This window comes from Protomyctophum bolini, assembly GCF_963924005.1.
Source record: "Protomyctophum bolini genome assembly, chromosome: 5".
Lineage (NCBI taxonomy): Eukaryota > Metazoa > Chordata > Actinopteri > Myctophiformes > Myctophidae > Protomyctophum > Protomyctophum bolini.
In genome coordinates this window covers 21359986-21380421 of record NC_137866.1, presented here as the reverse complement: position 1 = coordinate 21380421, position 20436 = coordinate 21359986, and the positions used below count along the sequence as shown (strand labels likewise).

Sequence of the window (20436 nt, the reverse complement as noted above, 5' to 3'; positions counted from 1 at the left end):
TGTAGCTGTGTGGCTCTCTGTTCCTTACCGCTTCATTTATACGTGGCCATACGACGGTGTTGCGTGCCTCCATGTTGCCTCTGTAGATTTTCGCATTGTCGTCCTCATTTTGTGTACGTGTGTGTTTTTACATTTTCTGAATGAAGCGTATACAGCACTATGTTGGATCCATTCCACAACATAGAAGGATGTTGTTTTGGTGTTCCACAACACTTATTGGATTGTGGAATACTTAACAGATCCTAAAATATCTACTTTAATAAAGAAAATATTTTAATTCTGTTCTGTGCTGCTCAAGGAACACATCACCTTTTTCCAGCATTATCCCCATGTAATGGTCATCACTAACGCTAACTATAAAACAGTACTGTTTCAACTCACGCTGTGGGTAATTGAACATAATAATTATAATTATAATTATTATTAACATTTGCTTTTAGCATGCCTAGTTTGAAATCTCTAGATTTATGTCATTGGTGGGTATATTTCTAAGATATCCACAGTCCACCTCTGTGACACAGAGCAAGAAGACAGAAATGGTACAGTATATGGAGTTAACCATGTTGAATGCATTCTCTGAAGTGACTAACGAACAACTTGTGCCAGATGTGCGCCTGTTACCCTTGAGATTGTTTTCTAAGAGGTATACATACATACCCATCCAAAGGTAAGTGTCTGTGAGTGTGAAAGCATATAACTATGAATACAATACACCAAGCATCATAATACAGAAGAATATGGTGGTTGTCTATTTCACGATAATTGGCATAAAATCGAAAATTGAAAATTGAACAAAAGAAAACAATCCTATTAGGTCATGGAAAGTCGGTTCCCATTGCATCAAGTTGATGTCCTTGTCTACGTTATGTGTGATGCATTTGGGAATCATTTTGGAAAAGCTTGAGGATGAGAGAAAAGCACTGTCCAACATGGGGACGCAATTCGACCAGCCAGCCCTGGCAGGAGGAGGTTTTAAGAGGACACACCAATGCCAGTGTTCTCCATCGTTTCCTCTACTGGAGACTGACCTGTCAGTTTATACCTGTTTACTCCTCCCCCCTCCCTTCCCCCTTCCTCATCTCCAGAAGCCTCACAGACTCAGATGTTTTACACAGCCTATGAAATGTTTGAAGGACATGGAAAGCGTAAGTCCGCATGGGGCAAAGTCTCCTCCGCTGTCCTCTTATCCTTGGGCTCGCTGGTGTGGAACCCAGCCTTTTCTCTCTCTCTCTGACCCCTTTTCCACCGGTTGGGAATCGGTTCAGTTCAGAACCAGTTTTTAGTCCATGAGCCAGAGCTCCAAAGTTGGAACGTTAATTATGAATTGAGTGTGCAAAACCATACCTATATTAAATTGTTTATAGGATCAATATAAATACATTTATATATTATAACCCTTCCACAGTATAGTAGCTTTTTCATATTTTATGTTTTTTGCATATTTTCCTATATGATGCCTAATTTGCATATTCACATTTTTAAGATTTGTAATACAATAAATCATTGTCTTTGTGTAAGTAATCAACTGGGGAAGTTTCATGGTGATAACAGTTTAATATAGGTATGGTTTTGCACACTCAATTCATCATAATTAACGTTCCAATTTTGGAGGTCTGCTCATGGACTAAGAACCAAAAAGAACTGAACTGGTTCCCAACCGGTGGAAAGGGGGTCTCTGTGCCACGCATGCACTCGTTTACCACAGCATGGTAAAGATATGGATGGCCTAGCAGAGCCCATGTACAGTACAATCAACCTAGGACTCACTATCCACACATGGAACGGCTGGGACGTCTGTTCCATATCGCACGCACTCGGGGTGAGAAAGCATCTTTAGAATCCATTTTGGATCTAAAGATGGATACGAATCTTCAGAATGTCTAATCTGTATCTACTGATCTAACCTAACACTCCTCCACCATAGAATTTAATTTAAGCTATTTGTATGTTTACCATGCCATGTTTTTCCATTTTCATAGTGGAAAAACATCCTCACTTTAGTCAAAGCTTATAGATTGTACATGGGCACTACTGGGTCGTGTCTGGCTCTCTGGGTTCACGAGGGTCCAAAAAAGTGCATGTCCATCCATAAGGGAACCTCCTGTTGACTGTTGGGTCCAGTGACATACATGTATCATCATTGTAAAATACTACACTCACCAATACTATGTAACCTTAAAGGAGAATTCCATGCTAGAAGGCTTTCTTACATTTCTTACCTTTCTTTGTAGTCGTTATGTCCCCACCAAAGAGGTCCAGGGGTTTTTTGGTGCAAAAACTCCTTATTGGCTATTTCCCCTACCATAAGCCCTCAATGAATTGCATTGAATTGAATGGGAATTGAATGGGGCGTTATGGGGTGTTGTGCTAATTAGCTTATTTCCATCAAAATAAGTAGTAAAGTGTGCCGCTTGGGTTATTATTTACATTATGAAGAGAGGATATATACAAAACAATTATAATTTTGAGCGATGGAAATAAGCGAATTAGCACAACACCCCATAGCCCTATTCAATTCCCATTCAATGCAATTCATTTAGTGCTTATGGTAGGGGAAATAGCCAATAAGGAGCTTTTGCACAAAATAACACCTGGACATCTTTGATGGGGACGTAGCGACTACAAAGAAAGGTAAGAAAGCCTTTTAGTATGGAATTATCCTTTAAACATTTTAAATGAACACACACACGATATTTGACATACTATACATATACTGTACGTATGTATAGGGAGAGCTATAAGTGCTTTACCTATCAAATACTGCCACTCAACAATCAGAGACAGGAGATGCCCTCTCCCCTACCATTCTCTTTCTCTATCAGCTCTTTGCCTTCTCCTCAGGAGCCACACTGTACTGGGAAGTAGCTGTCACCTGGGCTTCAAACATCATACTGTGCCTAATACATCTCATCATTATGTTATGTTCTATAATTATTTGGCCATGGGAAAACTATCCCTGTCCCTATTTATCATTGTGTACCTCACCATGCTGCCGAAACTGTGGACGAAACAGTGAATGACATGTACCACTCTTAAAATAACTCCACGTGTTATTTATTATAGGAAATGTACTGCTACCGTCTCTGACTCAAGTGAGAAAATGTGAATGTTAAGTCTCAGTTAAGGCCAGACAGTCTCTAGCTCAGGTCGGCCCAGTTCGGGCCTGCTAAGCTAAGTCTTGCTTAGAGAGAGTCTGATACTCCTCCCTGGCTACTGAAAGAGGGCTTTCTTCCGCTGTCGCCCTGGGATCATATGGGATTGAATACGCAGCCTAGCAGCTAGCCAAATTGGCACAGACAGCCGAGTGCCCAGAGAGCATGCAGAGACCAACCTCCCACCTCTCGTCTGTGCCGTTTGTTTTGAAGATCTCGTTTGCCAAGGGCGGGCGAGCGGCTAGGCTGCCACTTTCTCTGTCTCTCTCATATCTGGAACGATCCATCTTCAATCCAACGCTTCCATCCAACTATAGGCGCCTCGGGGCCTTGTGTGTACATCCAACCAACAATACCTATCTAGTTAATTACTCTTCTTTATCTCCATAAAACTCTGGGATCTATCACTCTCCCCACAGTATGTTTGATGTGTTCGCCTGGTATATCGCGTCTACATCTCGTATGACTGGCGTGTCTTCCTTCTTTAGCTGCGGAGTCGGCCCAGCCAGTGGCCACGGTCAATCCTGCCGTGCTGAACGTCCGGCAGGGCCAGCGGGCAGAGTTCCGCTGCACAGTCACCGGCAACCCCACACCTGCCATTGAGTGGATAGGTAAGGCCTATAAGCCTGAGCTGGATTCACCCCGCCCATACTCTTCTTCTTCTACCTTTTTGATATTGTCACTGTCAGGCAGAAACCTTGTATCTCCATAATTGTGTCATCTTTTTCATGATTGCTTCATGATTAAATGAATGCCCTATTTTATAGTTTATCTTATTACAGCGTTGCACAAAAGTAGCTGCCCTATAACACGTCATGTTCATATAGGGTTGTGATGTAGATTGTCACTGTTGAATAATTTTTGCCTATAATGACCAATGAAACGGAAAGTTTCAACAAACGCTTGTGAATAGATAGGCCTACTGTAATTACTACATTTGATCCATTGGGACACTTTGATCCATTGGGACATTTCCTGGAAAGGTATTGGACCACCAAGGTTTCTGCCCAACAGTGACGATATTATACAGTACACATAGGCTGATATGTCTGTTGTATGTTGTATGTCTGTTACTGCAATTTGTCACCTTTTACAAATGGACGTAAAAGTCCACTTCTTGTCAAGTGATTTTCGACTGTCCTTTCAGGAGGCCTGGGCAACAGACTGAGCCCCAGGGCCGTGGTACGAGGCGGTGTTCTGACATTCACCTCCGTGGACCAGGCAGACGAGGGAGAGTACACCTGCAAGGCTCTCAACACTCATGGCGAGCACACGGCACGGGCCTCCCTCTACGTGCAAAGTAGGCTTTGCTCTGTTTGCAAGTGTGTTGGCGTACTGCAAACGTAGAATGTGCATGCATGCACGACACAGTTGTTTATTTATATTTCCACAAAATGTAACTTCCCCCATCAGGGTCAGGCTCGGGCTCAGTTGGGTCATTCGGCACCCAGCCCCAAGTCCAGGTCAGCCCCCAGAATATTGAAGCCCACGAGGGCGACACCCTGAGGCTGTACTGTCGGGCGTCAGGTTCGCCCACCCCCAAGCTGACCTGGCTGAGGAACGGAGGTCAAATCCCTCCTCAGGTGAGAGAGATGCACGGTGCTCTGTGTCTACGTGAGTGAATAATAGTGTTAGCATGGGTTGATTAAAACTTCAACTAATGTATTTAATTTGGGTGTGCTATATCTGTATCCTGTATCTTAACTGGTGCTGGTGGTGCTGTGTAAGTTTTTCTTTTGTTTTTTTTTGTTTTTTTGCAAATTGAATTTTTTTTACTTCTGTTTCAGTATTTTGACAATTCTTTCCCTTTATTTTTCCTTCCCTTTTTTTGTTTGTTTCCTCCCTACTTTTCATCCCACCCTGTTGTGTTGTTTGCCGTTTGCTCAGGCCATTCCCTCTCATGGTTTCCATCAGTTTAAAAGCAACAGTCTCGATGTGTTACAGAGACGTATTGAGGAGCTACAGGTCTGTCCATCTGTCCGTCTGTCCTGTCTCTCACCTCCCACCCATTGTCCTCTACTGACCACGGCTTTATAATACTGTACACTAAAATGCATGATTGTGGCCCTTAATCACACATTTTAACACCCATTAATTTACTACCGCGAGTAGTTCTCATGCTCCACTAGAACCCTGCCTTAAATGCCATTGAAACCAACCAGTCTGGTTGATTTTCATAGCTTACTGATGGCATGGGGTCCCTGATGTTGTGTTGCGCTTGAGTCTTCCCATCGTCCTCCGTTTTGTTATTGTCCACATCATACCACCCCCTGACATATTTGTGTCCTATAAAAACACAGTTGACCCCCATCATCATCATCGAGTGTATTAACAGGACTAAGCATACAGTAGGTACTGTTAGGTATTTCAGACATAGTTTGCGCCGTGCCAGCCCTCTCGTACCACCGTTCCCTTGCCCCGAGGGACTTGTGGTTTAGTCCCCTTTTCTATGCGGGTCTCCCCCGGGCCCCGGCGAGAGCTTCGGGGCCTGTTTAGTGCTGCTTCAGAGAGCCACTGCGTTGTGTCAGCTTTTCCCAGGGGGAGCAGGGCTCTGCCGTGCGGCCACGCAGAAATTCTGTGTGCACTAGCAAACGGGCTGCTTTGAAAAACCGTCAATGGGTTCAGACACTCATTGAGCCCTGGGCCCGCCTGCAGCCACGGCTCAGTTTAGCCTCCCCTCACGGTTGACTGGGTCGGAGCTAAGCAGCTTTGTCCATAGATGCCTCAACAACTCCCCCCCCCCCCCCGGATACAGTAATCCCTCCCAGAACCAGAACCCTGCCTCTCCTCCAGTTTCCCTCCCCTCTGAGGTGTTTGCAAACTTTCCAAAAAGTTTCAGGCGTGCTAGACTGTGATTGCCATGTGGAGTAGTGTACACATTCCACAGAGGATTTGCTCTTGAAAGCAGTTGTTTTGGAAAGTCATGTGACCACTACACTATGTTGTGTTGAAACTGCTGCAGAAGAATCATGTCTGTTTTGGTTTGGTTTGATTGAAGTATTAGTGACACGGTACTGTAAGTTGCTGCTAGTTGGTAATCTGTCGACTTCTAGAGGCCCGTTTCTCTACCTTATGATTATTCTCAATTTGATAAAATATCAGAAAGAGCTGCTTCATATAGTGCTTGTGTTCGGTATCCGTTACTTCAATGTGTCTGTTTTGTGTCTCAGTTGCCTAACTGCTGTCATTGTCATCACCAAATCATAAATATCACTTCACTCTTTTGTCATTTCTTGAGTTATAATTTAGTGCCACTGGCAATCCTTCAATCGTAATATATTTTCACATTAACACAATTTAACCACACAAATCATTGTAGTAATGTTAATGTGACAGTTAATATTACTACAGTGCAGTGTTCCTTCAAGCAATGATTAAGCCGTGCTTTGTACACAAGCTCCTGCGTTGTACAAAGCCCACGCTGCTATAGTATTCTCCAACAAATAGCACTGAACTGTAGCAATAACAATACTCGTCTCGTCTTACAAATCTACCGTGTAGTGCTTTCATGTTGCTATTGCCTAGTGTCCGTTGATGTCAGTAATGTCATGTGTGTCATGTCAAGAGGCTGTAGACACATACGACAGGTAAGTGGTGCGCTCTATCTGTGCTCTGGTTTCATTGTGTTGTTGGTGTGTGCTGTTAGACATTGAAGTAATTTTACTGTAGCGTAATTTCATCTCATTTTGAATGTGACGATCATAACGGGCGGTAGGCTAATATTCACACTTGGTCGGTGTGTCCTTTCCAGGCCCGCATGGAGCGCACTGACATCGGAACCCTCCTTATACCCAACATCAAGATGTCTGACGCCGGCACCTACATGTGTGTCGGTAGTAACAGCGTAGGCTCTAACAAGTCACCCATTCAGGTGTCTGTGGTCAGAGGTGAGAGGTCACAGATATAATGTTATATAATATGATACAATATATAATATAGGATACAAGTTACAAATAATAATGTAATGTAGTCTTCAGTTCATTTATCCATTTGTAACTGTGAGTGTATAAATGTAATCAGGTCCTTTTGAATCCATTTGTACACTGGCAAAGTTAAATTATATCAATATAGTTTAGGAATTTGGCATTGGGTGAAAAACAAAAGGTTGGGATAAAACTTTCGAATATTGCTATGCATGTTATGTATGAAGGAGCTCTGTCTGCATGTCATGGTTTTATGAAACGTGTGTGTATTTTCTTTGTGTTCAGCGGTGGACCACATCTCCACTTCCGCCATCACCATCCAGCCCTCCATAGCCGACGTGCAGGAGGGCCAGAGTCTGGACCTCAACTGTTTTGTCCCGGGAAACCCTCCTCCCCCAGTCACCTGGACAAGAGCGAGTGGACACCTCTCTTCCAACCACCAGGTTGGACTAAAACACGTGCTCACATACAGTACAGTACACAGTCTATAATGTGGTCATGTAATGTGTATGGCCGTTGCCTTGCATGGTATTGCATTTAGATCATTTATTTGGAGATATAATATAATCTTTGTTTTGTACAAACTCAATAGCAATGGTGTCTGTTCGTTAAGTTTAAATTACTGAAAAAATGCTATTGCACCCTATTGCAGTTCCAAGTCAACAGTGATTTTAACCCATTTTGGGCGGGAACCCCTTTTGGTGTTTTTAACATTATGTTATAATTTAGCTATTGAAAAATAGCAGATCTACAAGCTTAGCAACTTGTAGGTCTGCTATTTTTGAAAAATCGTTAAAATGTGCCTCAAGTACAGGTAATACAGTCAAAGGTTATGCTAAAAGGATAAGGGAAAAAGACCCAGGGGGCTTGTTTCCACTTCATCAGTAATACATAATTCATTACAATTCAATTACAATACAATACATGCACCTGCAAAAAAAATCTATATGTATAGCATCGTTGGATCAATGAGAAGATTCCAGTATGTGCAATGAATAGAAATGTTTTAGCATTTTGATATGTTCTGACATCAAGGTTTAATATTAAAAATAACTGATGCCATTCATGTTGTGTGTTTGTGTTTGGGACAGGTCCTGGGCAGTCAGCTGCGCATTCTGTCCGCCTCTCCGGACGACTCGGGCGAGTACATCTGCCGTGTGCAGGGAAACCACGGCAACCTGGGGAACCCAGGCTCTCCGATCCACCAGACCTCCGTCTCGGTATCCGTCACCTCATCCTCTTCTCGTGAGTCCAACACAATGTGCTAGTCGATACCAAAACTTAAAAATGCAATCCGAGGCCTGGGCCGTGGCTCAGCTGTCCAGGCACCGTGGCTGGTAATCCAGTCTGGCAGTGTGCCGTGGGTTCGACTCCCGATCCCGACGGCCTTTACTGCATGTCTCTCTCCCAATTTCCTGTCAGCCTGCTGTCTGTCCCTTCATAAAAAATATTAAATAAAGGCGAAAGCCACAAAAAAAAACATTAAAAAAAGAAAGAAAATGCAATCCGATTTGACAGTTATATTTCACTCTTGGCACTGATATCATAATCATAATATCACGCCTAAGTGACATGACTGTCATGGCAGGCGTGTTGTTCTGCACTATAGCGTATGAATGGCTTTTCCAGTTGTGCTTCCCATCCCGGCCCGGTGTGACATCATCATCACTGTAGAGGCGTACAGTACTTACAGTACTTACCCCCACACTACCGTCCCATGATCTCATGCTCATTCATTCCTTCCTGGAGGAAGTTCTCACAGCTGCTGCCAGTATACACCAAAGGCCACAGTCACATGGTACAGCAATCTGGCTCCTTGATGCATCAGTGAGCATTTTAGTCGGCTAAATCTGTGGTTTTCAACCTTTTTCTTATCAAGGTCCATTATTTAGTCTGCTGACTGACAAGGGCATTCATCATTTCATGTGGTAATAATTCATTGTGGTTAAAAAATATTATGTGATTTGTAGTTTTCTTTTTTAGTTTTTTAAGTTTTGTAACCTGCCGTTTTTTTTCTACTTTCTAATTCTTTGTTTGGCCCAAAACATTGTGTTTATTGTCATGATTTGTCACGACAGGAGTTGGCTTTGTCCGTGGCGTAAACGTCTTTAAATAAATACTTTCCGAAAATTTTATGAGGAGCTAGATGAAATGAGACATATTGTGGGCGTTTGGGTGATATTAAATGTGATTCTGGCCACTAACTCGTTGGATGTTTGGAGCAGGACTGCAGACCCCCATCATCTCCATCGAGCCCCACAGCGCGGCGGTGCGGCTTGGGGAGTCGGCCAGCTTCCGGTGCAGGGTCTACAGCGGAGCCCAGCCGGTCCGACTGGAGTGGAAGCTGTCCAGCAACCAGCCTCTGCCAGGTGAGTACTGGGAGAGCACACACGCGTGCATGCGCATACATTACACACACACACACACACACACACACACACACACACACACACACACACACACCCACACACAGACACAGACATGCACACGTGTGCACAACTGCGCACAACTCTGACAATATTGTTAATTTAGTCTGCTTTCTAGGAAGAAAAAGCACGTAGGTTTTGATGCCGTCACGTTATTCATGAGAGTACGGTACATACGATTCACCTCTGTAGCCCTCCTCTATATAATAGTCCCTTTAATTCACTTGCAGTATAATCTTCAGCTTACCGACCTTGTTTACACAGGACTCGCCTCACTTAACCCCCAGTCCCTCCAGGCAGACCTTTTTTTTTATGCCATTACAGTGTTTCATTTAATTCTCAGAATATCACATGGATACTGAGGATTTTATGGACCATCCAAGTCTCCTCTTGCAATATCATCTTTTTTTTTTTAATTTTTATAATATTTGTTTTATTTTGAAAAAGCATTACATTATAGATAGCATTTTTACTCATCCCCCCCTCCAAGTGGCTCCATCTCCGATGTCTCCGTGTAGTCCTTTTTCTTTAGATGAGCTACATGTGACATCAAGTCCACACTTAAACAGGGGCAACAGGGCAATATCACTTCAGATCGAACATTTCAGAAGGATAAAAAGAAGAAAAGAGTGGGCAGAAAAAGACAAAAAAACAACAACCAAATAAACGAAAGTATTTACATTATTTCTGAGGGGGACAAAAACAATACAGCTTTGGTCTTCGACCATGAGAGGAGGAAAGGTGTCTTAAACATTTTCTACAATCATAAAGCAGGCAATTAGAACCAGTGAGATCACACAAAGTCCGCTCTCAGAGGGGCAATGTGCACTATCCAGTTGTTCCAAATTTGGTAGAAATTGTCTAATCTAGTTCTTAACATGTATAGTACATTTTTCCATTTTGAAAATATCCAGGACTATTCCATGCCAATCGTCCATTGTGGGTCTCTTGCATATCTACAGTGGATTGTATTGTTTCCTGTTGTTTTGTGCAGATAATGTCAAGGTCGGAGCGGATGGCTCTGTCATCACCATCGCCAACGCTCACCCTAGAAACCAGGGTGCCTACCGCTGTGTGGCCAGCAACCTGTTTGGCATCACCCAGAGCATCGTGTCACTCATCGTCAGAGGTAATCTCAAGTACATTTACTCAAGTACTGTACAATTTAGGTTTATTATTATTCTTTTACTTTACATTACTGGAGTACTACAAATTCTCAATAATGTTACTTCTACTCCGTTACATCTCAAGGGCAAATATTGTACTTTTACTCCACTAAAATTATTTGAAAACTTTAGTTACTAGTTACTTTGTAGATTTTCATTATTATTATTACAAATCAGCCCTATTTAAACTTCGGCTATTATTTAAATGGCCGATCTACAAGCTCACAATGCGCCACGATGCAATGCGTTGTGAGCTTGTAGATCTGCTATTTTCAAAAGACTTTTACACATTTTAGACACGACATTCTGCACCACTAGTACTTTTACTTTTGGTACTTTAAGTACATTTTGAGTATATTTTGAGTATGTGTGTGTGTGCGTACATTTTGGGAGATGCTTTTGGGCCGAGTAGGTGTGTCAAATCCTGATCCTGATTGTGGCCTGTATTTTCATTGCTATGAGTCTCCAAAGCTGAGCAACAGTCCTATATGTGACGGGCTCCCCTTAGTGGCTCGATAGGGTTATTAATAATAATGTCCTGACGGTTATTTTTGGCCCCGTGTCTCCAGAGTCTCCTGTAGCTACCGTCACCCCCAGTGGACCCCTGCGGGTCAGGGTGGGAGACCCCGTCAACCTGGAATGCCAGGCGTCAGGAGAGCCCCGCCCCTCGGTCACGTGGCACAGACTGGACAGCACCCGTAAGACCATGCTGACCAGCCCCGTGCCCATGGAGTCCAACGCTGTCATGCAGGTACAGTACAGTACAGTACAGTACAGTACAGTACAGTACAGTACAGTAAAGAGTCTCATTTTAAAATACTATACATTTCAGAAGAAATGTTTATAGTTGAAATTCAATCAGAATTTCAAAAAACGGCTAGTTCTGTCTTCAAGACACAATTAGTTATTATAGTAAAATAGTAAAATTACAATGGATAATATGCATTACTTGTCTTAAACGGTCACGTTTTTTTTCGTAGGTCTATGTATGTGCCCTGAATCATTTCAGCGACAGTGTGAAGATCAATGTTGAAACATGGACCGACGATCGTTTTCTTTTTTCTGTCAGATTCTGGCTGCGCGTCCAGAAGACAGTGGCACCTACGTGTGCACGGCTCGTAACAACGAGGGCTCGTCCGAGACCAGGGTGGAGGTCGTGGTGGAGGGAGGGTCCGGGCTGCCCACCGCGCCCAGGGCCTCGGTGCCCGAGCCCCTGCTGATCGCAGTGGAGGGACAGACCACCACGCTCCACTGCGAAGCTCACGGTAAGGCCTGCTCACACTCACGTGGAAAATGGGAACTCACTTTTAAAACCCGTTTAGGCCTGACGTCGAGAAAAGAAAAAAAAAAAGTCTTGAGGAATATATATACATTCAAAGATTTGTGCCACATTTTCACGATTTTTCAAAAATAGCAGACCTACAAGGAGTACAAGCTCGTAGAATGAACTTGTAGAACTGCTATTTTTCAATAGCTAAAGTATAACATAATGCTTAGTTAAAACACCCGAAAGGGGTTCCCGTTCAGAATGGTTTAAGATTTTCAATGTCATTCTGCATCACCATATATTTTTTTAGCAAACATAATATTTTCCTTTGCCAAAGATCATTTAGGAACTCATGGTAATGCATAGCAACCGTGGTCAATTTAATCTAATGCCGCATGAATTGTTCTATTAAATTATTTCAGGGGTGCCCGATAGCTCAAAGTAGTTCACTGACCAAATGTTCCTTGTGAGTTGCAAGGACCCAAGTTTGCATCTGTCTCCCATCTCCGTCTAAATAAAGCGCTCAATGCCATAAATAAATCTAAATTAGATTTATGCTTCCCCCCCTCAAGGTATCCCTACGCCAAAGATCACCTGGTCTAAGCTGCGGGCTCCGCTACCCTGGCGACACAAAGTGGTGAACAACAGCCTGGTGCTTCCCGGCGTGGGCCGCCAGGACTCCGGGGAGTACATCTGCAACGCCACCAACCATATGGGCACCAGCGAGGTCATCATCATGCTCGATGTCGAGAGTGAGTCTCACTGAGGGGCTGAATGTTGTTGTTACGTCACATTCCTTGGGTTTGGGATTTCTATAGGAAAGAGATTTGAGTTTAACAGTCTTTCTTGGCAGGGAAAAAAACTGTCATTGTACTGTGAATACCTTTTATCGCAAACATTCATGCTCCATCCCCACTCTCTACATATTAATCCAATGCAGATTGGCATTCAAATGTCTATAGTTTTAATTGCAGGCACTGCACTCTCATGCACTCATCTCTCGCTGTCCGGGCAGTTCATTTGGGTCCATAATGTACAGTACATACGAAGATGCTCAACAGAAAGTGCTCAAAGCAAACAAACAACTGAGGAAAGTTATCCATCACAGCGGTCTCCGAGTGGCTTCTTAACCACCTTCAACCTGACGTCCCTACTTGTCCCTATACTATTAGTGATTTACACTAATTCCGTCACGTGCAAACTAAGCATAACTATGGCTTAACACTTTATTTTCTCGCGTCTCTCTCAGCTCCTCCCTATGCCACCTCTCTGCCCGACAATGTGGCTGTCCGCGTGGGGGAGGTGATCCGGCTGCAGTGCCTGGCTCACGGCACGCCTCCCCTCACCTTCGCCTGGAGCAAAGTGGACGGCAGCCTGCCCCCGCGGGCGCAGGCCAACGGCGGTGACCTCCAGATCAACCTGGCCTCCACCGAGGACGCCGGAAGCTACAAGTGCGTGGCCAGCAACCAAGTGGGCACCAGTGAAGTAGTGGCGAAGGTCACGGTCAGATGTAAGTGACGATGGTGTTTGATGGCTTTACTTGAGTTCGGAGACGCGTGATGCTGAATTTTCCATGTCAGCGTCGCTCACTTCTTGTCGTGCTTTCTCCCTCTATAGCCCCCCTGGCGGTGCGTGTGTCCCCCCAGGTGGAAGTGAAAGCCCAGGGCAGTGCTGTGGAGTTCACGTGCTCAGCAGCAGGTGGTGTAGAGACCAAAATTGAGTGGCTGAAGGAAGGAGGTGCGATGCCACCAAACCACCACATCAAGGACGGAGTGCTCAGGTGAGTTGTATGCACAGACAAAAACGGTGAATCTTTTACGCGCGCGCACACACACACACACACACACACTGAACGTGACTGAGCACATGGTACCCATGTTTTTGTTTTTATGCCCTTAAACTGAGCTGTGTATAATGTTGCAGGATCGAGAACCTCGAGCAGAGCAATGAGGGCGTTTACATCTGCAGAGCCAGTAGTGTGTATGGTCAAGCCCAGGACACAGCCAAGCTTACCATCCAAGGTAAATAATATACTGTACCACTATATACAGTATATCGCTGGTGTACTATGTTTAAATTACAGCCACTCCATGTAGGGATCATTCTATTCTACTGTACATTATATTATATCGTGTTCTACTCTATTAACCCATTTTGGTGTTAGCATTACGTTATGCTTTAGCTATTGAAAAATAGCAGATCTACAAGCTCATAGCGCGCCACCGAGTGGCGCGCTACGAGCTTGTAGGTCTGCTATTTTTGAAAATTCGAACAACGACTGACGCATAGAAACATAGCTTTTTCAGAAAACTGTCAGGATGTAGAAGACTTTCTTTTTTGGAATCTGATCTGGGGTCAGAATGGGTTTAAATCCCGTCCTCTTCAACTCGTCCCGTTCCCTCCCAGCCCTGCCGAAGGTGATGATCAACGTGCGCACGTCCATTCAGACCGTCATGATCGGCAACTCGGTGGAGTTCGAGTGCCAGGCGGTCGGCGAGCCGCACCCCACGGTCAAGTGGAGCAAGGTGGGCGGGTCTCTGCCCGGCCACATCGTGGTGAAGGGCGGCATGCTGAAGATCGAGCAGGTGAAGGAGGACGACGCCGGGCAGTACCGCTGCACCGCCACCAACGACGTGGGCTCGGTGCAGTCGCAGGTGGTCCTCAACGTCCAGTGTGAGTGTGTGACTTCAGCACCGTTGTAGAACCGGGACCGCTACAATGCGCAACTTTTTTTCTAATGGTGACAACAACCCTATAGTTCTCACCCGGCCCGGTCAAAGTCTAAATCTTTGTGTATATTTTGCATTATAGCTCTTCCCCAGATTGCCTCCCTGCCAGAAATGAAGGAGGTAACAGTGGGATCTGACGCTGTCATGCCCTGTTTGGCCTCCGGCTACCCTGTACCGCAGATCAAATGGTCCAAGGTAACCAACACTGTTTTACATGTTTTATACTGTAGTACAGTCAATGTTACCCCATGCCCTTTCTACAACAGGGGTTCCCAAACATCTCCATGCCAAGTACCCCAAAATAGCCATAGCCATAAATAAGATAAATACTTTTTTCTTTTCTTTTATCTACGAGCTGCAAGCTCAAAGTAAGTTTTTGCTATTTTTGACAAATATGTTTGGAATTGTTTTAAACATGTTGATAATAATGACATACCCATAATAGGGATGCAATAATCACATGAATTCAATGTGTTTCTATGATTGTGTTTATATATTTCATAACCCCTCTCTCCTTTCTATGATTGTGTTTATATATTTCATAACCCCTCTCTCCTTTCCTTATGATTGTGTTTATATATTTCATAACCCCTCTCTCCTTTCCTTGGTTGTGTTTATATATTTCATAACCCCTCTCTCCTTTCCTTGGTTGTGTTTATATATTTCATAACCCCTCTCTCCTTTCCTTGGTTGTGTTTATATATTTCATAACCCCTCTCTTCTTTCTATGATTGTGTTTATATATTTCATAACCCCTCTCTCCTTTCCTTGGTTGTGTTTATATATTTCATAACCCCTCTCTTCTTTCTATGATTGTGTTTATATATTTCATAACCCCTCTCTCCTTTCCTTGGTGATTGTGTTTATATATTTCATAACCCCTCTCTCCTTTCTATGATTGTGTTTATATATTTCATAACCCCTCTCTCCTTTCCTATGATTGTGTTTATATATTTCATAACCCCTCTCTCCTTTCCTATGATTGTGTTTATATATTTCATAACCCCTCTCTCCTTTCCTATGATTGTGTTTATATATTTCATAACCCCTCTCTCCTTTCCTTGGTTGTGTTTATATATTTCATAACCTCTCTCTCCTTTCCTTGGTGCCCCATTTACAAACCCGTGCACTATACTCTTTGCAGAGGGTTCTGTTAGAAGTGGTCACGTTCTCTCTGACTTGCGCGATGTGTGATTATATCTTAATCCCAGCTGGGAGAAGAGCTTCCTCCAAAGTGCGTCCAGGAGGCCAACGTCTTGACGGTTCCCGGCGTCAGACACGAGGACTCTGGGACATACGTGTGCACCGCGTCCAACAAGCAGGGCAAAGTGGAGGCCTTCACAACACTCGAAGTGCACGGTTAGTCTGCTCGTCTGGACGTTTGTCCGGCCGCAATGCTAATGTCCAAAATTAGCCATACAGTAGTAGGGATCTGCTTTCATGTGTAGATGGATTGAATAAATGTAGTTGTTTTCTATTTGCATGAATATATGTTAATAACAGTGTAATTGTGTGTTCTTTTCAGAGAGAGTCATGCCCTACTTTGCCCAGGAGCCTCTGTCCTATCTCACTCTGCCCACCATCAAGAATTCGTACAAGGCTTTCAACATCAAGATCACATTCAGACCCGATAATGTTGATGGTAAGGAATTGCCTTCTTTCATGTACAGTACCAGCAAACAGTTTCATTGTAGTGGTTATTCACTTTTTGTCTTCTTTTTGTCTTTCTTCCGTGTTCATGATTATGTTTGTATGTTTTTTTTTCTTCTGTGTTTACGATGTTTGTATGTTTCTCTTTTTGTTTGTGACGTGTATTTGTTTTTGTCTTTCTTTCATGTATAATCTTTCTTCTGTCCTCCTGCCCTCCTCCCTCCTTCTCACCCCCTGGTGGTGGGAAGGTCTCATATTGTACGCTGGTGAGTGCTTGAGAGCAACGTTAGCTCAAGTGTGATGCAGTCCAACGTTGCTTTTGTTGGTCTGCATTAGACTTTTCCCGTTAATGCATCCAAAATGAAGAGCATTTTTCAGTGGCAGATGGTGAATGGGCTGTCTTCATACAGTGCTTCACTGCTTGGCAATCATTATTGCACCGTCACTGGTCATTGCACTGCAGTCAACAGCCCAAATGATTACTGGTTAACTGTATGAGGAGTATGCACAGTTACAGTAACTTCACCATATACCCTTCTATTTTATTCCATCTGCTTCTTACTCACACCAGTGAGTAAGTTCTTCTCAGAATGCCTAGCCTTGTATTAGAGAGCTGTATCATTTAATTATCTAGGCTTATATTGTTTAAACAATCCTTACTTTATGTTATCTAAACATCGCTACAGTTCTGATAAATAGCGATTACCCCGTTCAGACCTGGATGAAATTGTCATGGTGTGTGTCTACCTGCAGAGGGCAATGAAGTAACATGCTTGAAACTATATTATTCACTAGTCAATTCACATAATGTAATTTTTACTGAGCAATATTTTGATGCTACTTGTGCTGAATTCCTCCCATCTGGTAGCTATTAGTGGTAAACATGAACAAACATAAAAGATTGATTCAGCCCAAGAGCCTAACTCTGCTTTATGTTAACCCATTTTGGGGCGGGAACCCCTTTTGGTGATAGCATTATGTTATGCTTTAGCAATTGAAAAATAGCAGATCTACAAGCTCATAGCGCGCCACCAAGTGGCGCGCTACGAGCTTGTAGGTCTGCTATTTTTGAAAAATCGAAGAACCACTGACATAGAAACATAGCTTTTTCAGAAAACTGTCAGGATGTAGAGGACATTTTTTTAATCTGATCTCAGGTCAAAATGGGTTTTAAGGCAGATGGATTGTTGTATTGTGGTGCACATCATTTCACATTTTGACATAATACTTTGGGACATGATAAAAGAAACCCCACCTTGTGTGACATGTTTATACAATACACCTCTCTTTCTTAATGACTCTCTCAGAACCCTCTCACACAGCAAAATCCAGAGAGTGGATTTTACCGTGCCTGAGACGGTAATGTTAGGAGGCATGTTTATCAGACCGGCCCGGCTTTGACAGTATTGTAGATGCCTGTGTGGCCCAGTGAGCATGTGTCTCTGTGGCGTGGATGTGATCATTTTGTTGCTATCAGGCAGAAACCTTTTATCTGCATATTTCATGATTTTTCATAAAATTATACTTTGTCACACGACACCAGGTTGAAAGTGTGGGTTTTTCCAAAAAATGTAGCCAATGAAGTATTAACAAGAGCTTGTGAGTTGTGACTAAATAATAACTACATTGGATATATTGGAACACAGGTTTGCACATACAAGGTTTCTGTCCGACACAGTGACCATTTGCACCCTGTGGCTGCGCCCAGTGGCTTCATATTATTCCCCTCATTATAGCATGTTGCTTCACCGGTCAACTCAAAGTGTGTTCATGTATGGATGCTTGGGCACGCGTACGCCTGTGTGTGCGCGCGTGTTTGTGCGCATGCGTGCGTGTATTAGGGCATTCACTTCTAGTCATTTTTACTAGTTGACTAGTTGCCTAGTTTACTAGTCGACTAGTAAACTTAACTAGTCGACTAGTAAACTTATAACTTATTAACTTTAACTAGTTGTTTAACTACCTATTGTGTAAATAATATATTTATTTTGGAAATAAATATTTGTACATTTAAAAACTGTGTACATTGGTGACTATAACTATAATCTAATCAACTAGTCAACTAGTACCAGTGGATTTACTAGTAAACTGACTAGTCGACTAGTTGCTGAATGCCCTAGCGTGTATATGTGTTCTGTAGGAGTGAGCATGTGCGATTGAGAACCGTATTGACTCTCGTGTTGTGGTCTCCTCCAGGCATGATCCTCTACAACGGCCAAAGGAGGACGACCGGAGCGGACTTCATCTCCCTGGGACTGGTGGGCGGTCGTCTGGAGTTCAGGTCAGTGCAGGGTTAAACCAGGCCTGGGTTCAGGTCAGGTCAGTTCTGGGTTCAGTTCAGGTCAGCCTGGGTTCCAGGCCTGATTCGCTGAGTTACGCAGGATCTGCAGTGACATTTCAGATCAGCGGAACTAAATGATGATTATGTATTTTGCAGCGGACCCCCACCTGAAAAGATTTTATGCCAAGGGCCCCCAGAAGAGAAGATTGATGTTAAAAAACAATTCAAAATAATTAAATAATTTTAGCAAAAGCTATTACATATTTTCCACATTCCACTCTTGGATTTGTTCTTTTTTTTTTAAATAGCCAGATACAGTAAAACAGATAGAATGCTTAAAATGATTCTGATGCTATGTTCTATCTGTGTTAATGATCTGTTGCTGGGTACCCCCTGGGAACCCCTGGGGGTGTTTCTTAAATCACGTGACAGCTGTTGCGTTGCATTTAACGATCCCACCATCAATTATTCAACCTCTCAGGTTCGACGTGGGCTCAGGCATGGCCGCCATCCGTGACCCCAACCCCATCAGACTGGGAGAGTTCCACACGGTGGAGCTGTACCGCAACCTGACCCTGGGCGTCATCATTGTGGACGGAGGGGAGCCCATCAACGGCAGCTCCCAGGTACTGCTGCTGGGTTACAGCATGACTTCCAGCAGGCCCCCCACCTTCACTTATTAATGTGGCCCTTTAGGTTGATGTCAGAACACTGATATAATATTGGTTTCAGCTGTTTACAATTCCACAGCATGCAAACATGACATGCTTTAATCACTTCAGTCTAAATGAGTTAGCTCATTGCTCAACACGAGTATAATGAAAGGTATTTGAAATGACGTAAAAATGTAAATTTCCAGGATTCCAATTAAAAAATAACGCATCACGTTGCGGCGCGTTTTGAGGTTGTAGATCGGTTCTTTTTAATACGACAGTAATATATGGCCCTAGGGAGTGAGTGTGGAAATCTAGCGGCCCTCTCCATTGTCAAAGTTGCCCACACCTGACTTACAGTATGGAAGGGGGAGGGAGGGGGGTTGGGGGGGGCTGTTTAGAGCAGTGGGTCACAAACTTAATTTCAGGAACTCCGTTTGGTTACAGTACCATGTAAAACACAGGGTTGTTGTTTTTTTCATTTGTTTTGTCTTTTTGTTTAGTTTAGTTTTTTTTTTAAGCAATGATTTAATTCCAGTAAATAATGTCCTATAATATCTCTCTACACAATGATTTAATTCCAGTAAATAATGTCTTATAATATCTCTCTACACAATGATTTAATTCCAGTAAATAATGTCCTATAATATCTCTCTACACAATGATTTAATTCCAGTAAATAATGTCTTATAATATCTCTCTACACAATGATTTAATTCCAGTAAATAATGTCTTATAATATCTCTCTACACAATGATTTAATTCCAGTAAATAATATCTCTCTACACAGTAAATAATGTCCTATAATATCTCTCTACACAAACAGGGCAAATTCCAGGGTCTGGATCTGAATGAGGAGCTACATGTAGGCGGCTACCCCAACTACACCATGCTGGCCAAAACCGCTGGCATTAAGACCGGCTTTGTTGGTGAGACGTTACTCTTGAACACGCCACCGTTACGTTTCCTTTAACAGTAAATGACATAGAAGTGGTTAACAACCACACATACCCTTGTGTGACTCAGGATTCCTACGACAGTGGTTCTCAAACTTTTTCCAAGTCAAGGACCACCGAAATGATTTGTATTTGGCCCCCGTCTGAAAAGGTTTTGTGCCAGGGATACCCCGGAAGAGAAGATTTATGTAGAAGAAAGTGACACGCTGTGAGCGTGTACACCTGCTTTTTTT

The 20436-nt window shown here is 43.3% G+C and overlaps 1 protein-coding gene across 27 annotated transcripts in view; it reads left to right on the top strand.

The window, feature by feature from the left end:
- hspg2 (heparan sulfate proteoglycan 2) overlaps nt 1–20436 on the top strand; it is a 115977-nt gene that overhangs the window by 83971 nt on the left and 11570 nt on the right. For 24 of the 27 annotated variants that reach the window (XR_013964133.1, XM_080764717.1, XM_080764712.1 and 21 more), the window contains 24 exons: nt 1086–1145; nt 3641–3763; nt 4300–4452; nt 4566–4735; nt 5040–5117; nt 6904–7039; nt 7361–7518; nt 8167–8320; nt 9301–9444; nt 10496–10630; nt 11237–11418; nt 11737–11932; nt 12507–12686; nt 13184–13444; nt 13552–13714; nt 13858–13955; nt 14341–14607; nt 14746–14858; nt 15875–16022; nt 16189–16305; nt 16562–16579; nt 18510–18594; nt 19076–19220; nt 20074–20176. Coding sequence is in view for 26 of the 27 variants with exons in the window: in XM_080764717.1 (XP_080620843.1) it covers nt 1086–1145; nt 3641–3763; nt 4300–4452; nt 4566–4735; nt 5040–5117; nt 6904–7039; nt 7361–7518; nt 8167–8320; nt 9301–9444; nt 10496–10630; nt 11237–11418; nt 11737–11932; nt 12507–12686; nt 13184–13444; nt 13552–13714; nt 13858–13955; nt 14341–14607; nt 14746–14858; nt 15875–16022; nt 16189–16305; nt 16562–16579; nt 18510–18594; nt 19076–19220; nt 20074–20176 (3387 nt within the window). In the remaining variant the exon portion in view is untranslated. The remainder of the gene's footprint in view (nt 1–1085; nt 1146–3640; nt 3764–4299; nt 4453–4565; nt 4736–5039; nt 5118–6903; nt 7040–7360; nt 7519–8166; nt 8321–9300; nt 9445–10495; nt 10631–11236; nt 11419–11736; nt 11933–12506; nt 12687–13183; nt 13445–13551; nt 13715–13857; nt 13956–14340; nt 14608–14745; nt 14859–15874; nt 16023–16188; nt 16306–16561; nt 16580–18509; nt 18595–19075; nt 19221–20073; nt 20177–20436) is intronic. The other 3 variants (XM_080764725.1, XM_080764703.1, XM_080764720.1) reach the window with 3 other exon arrangements.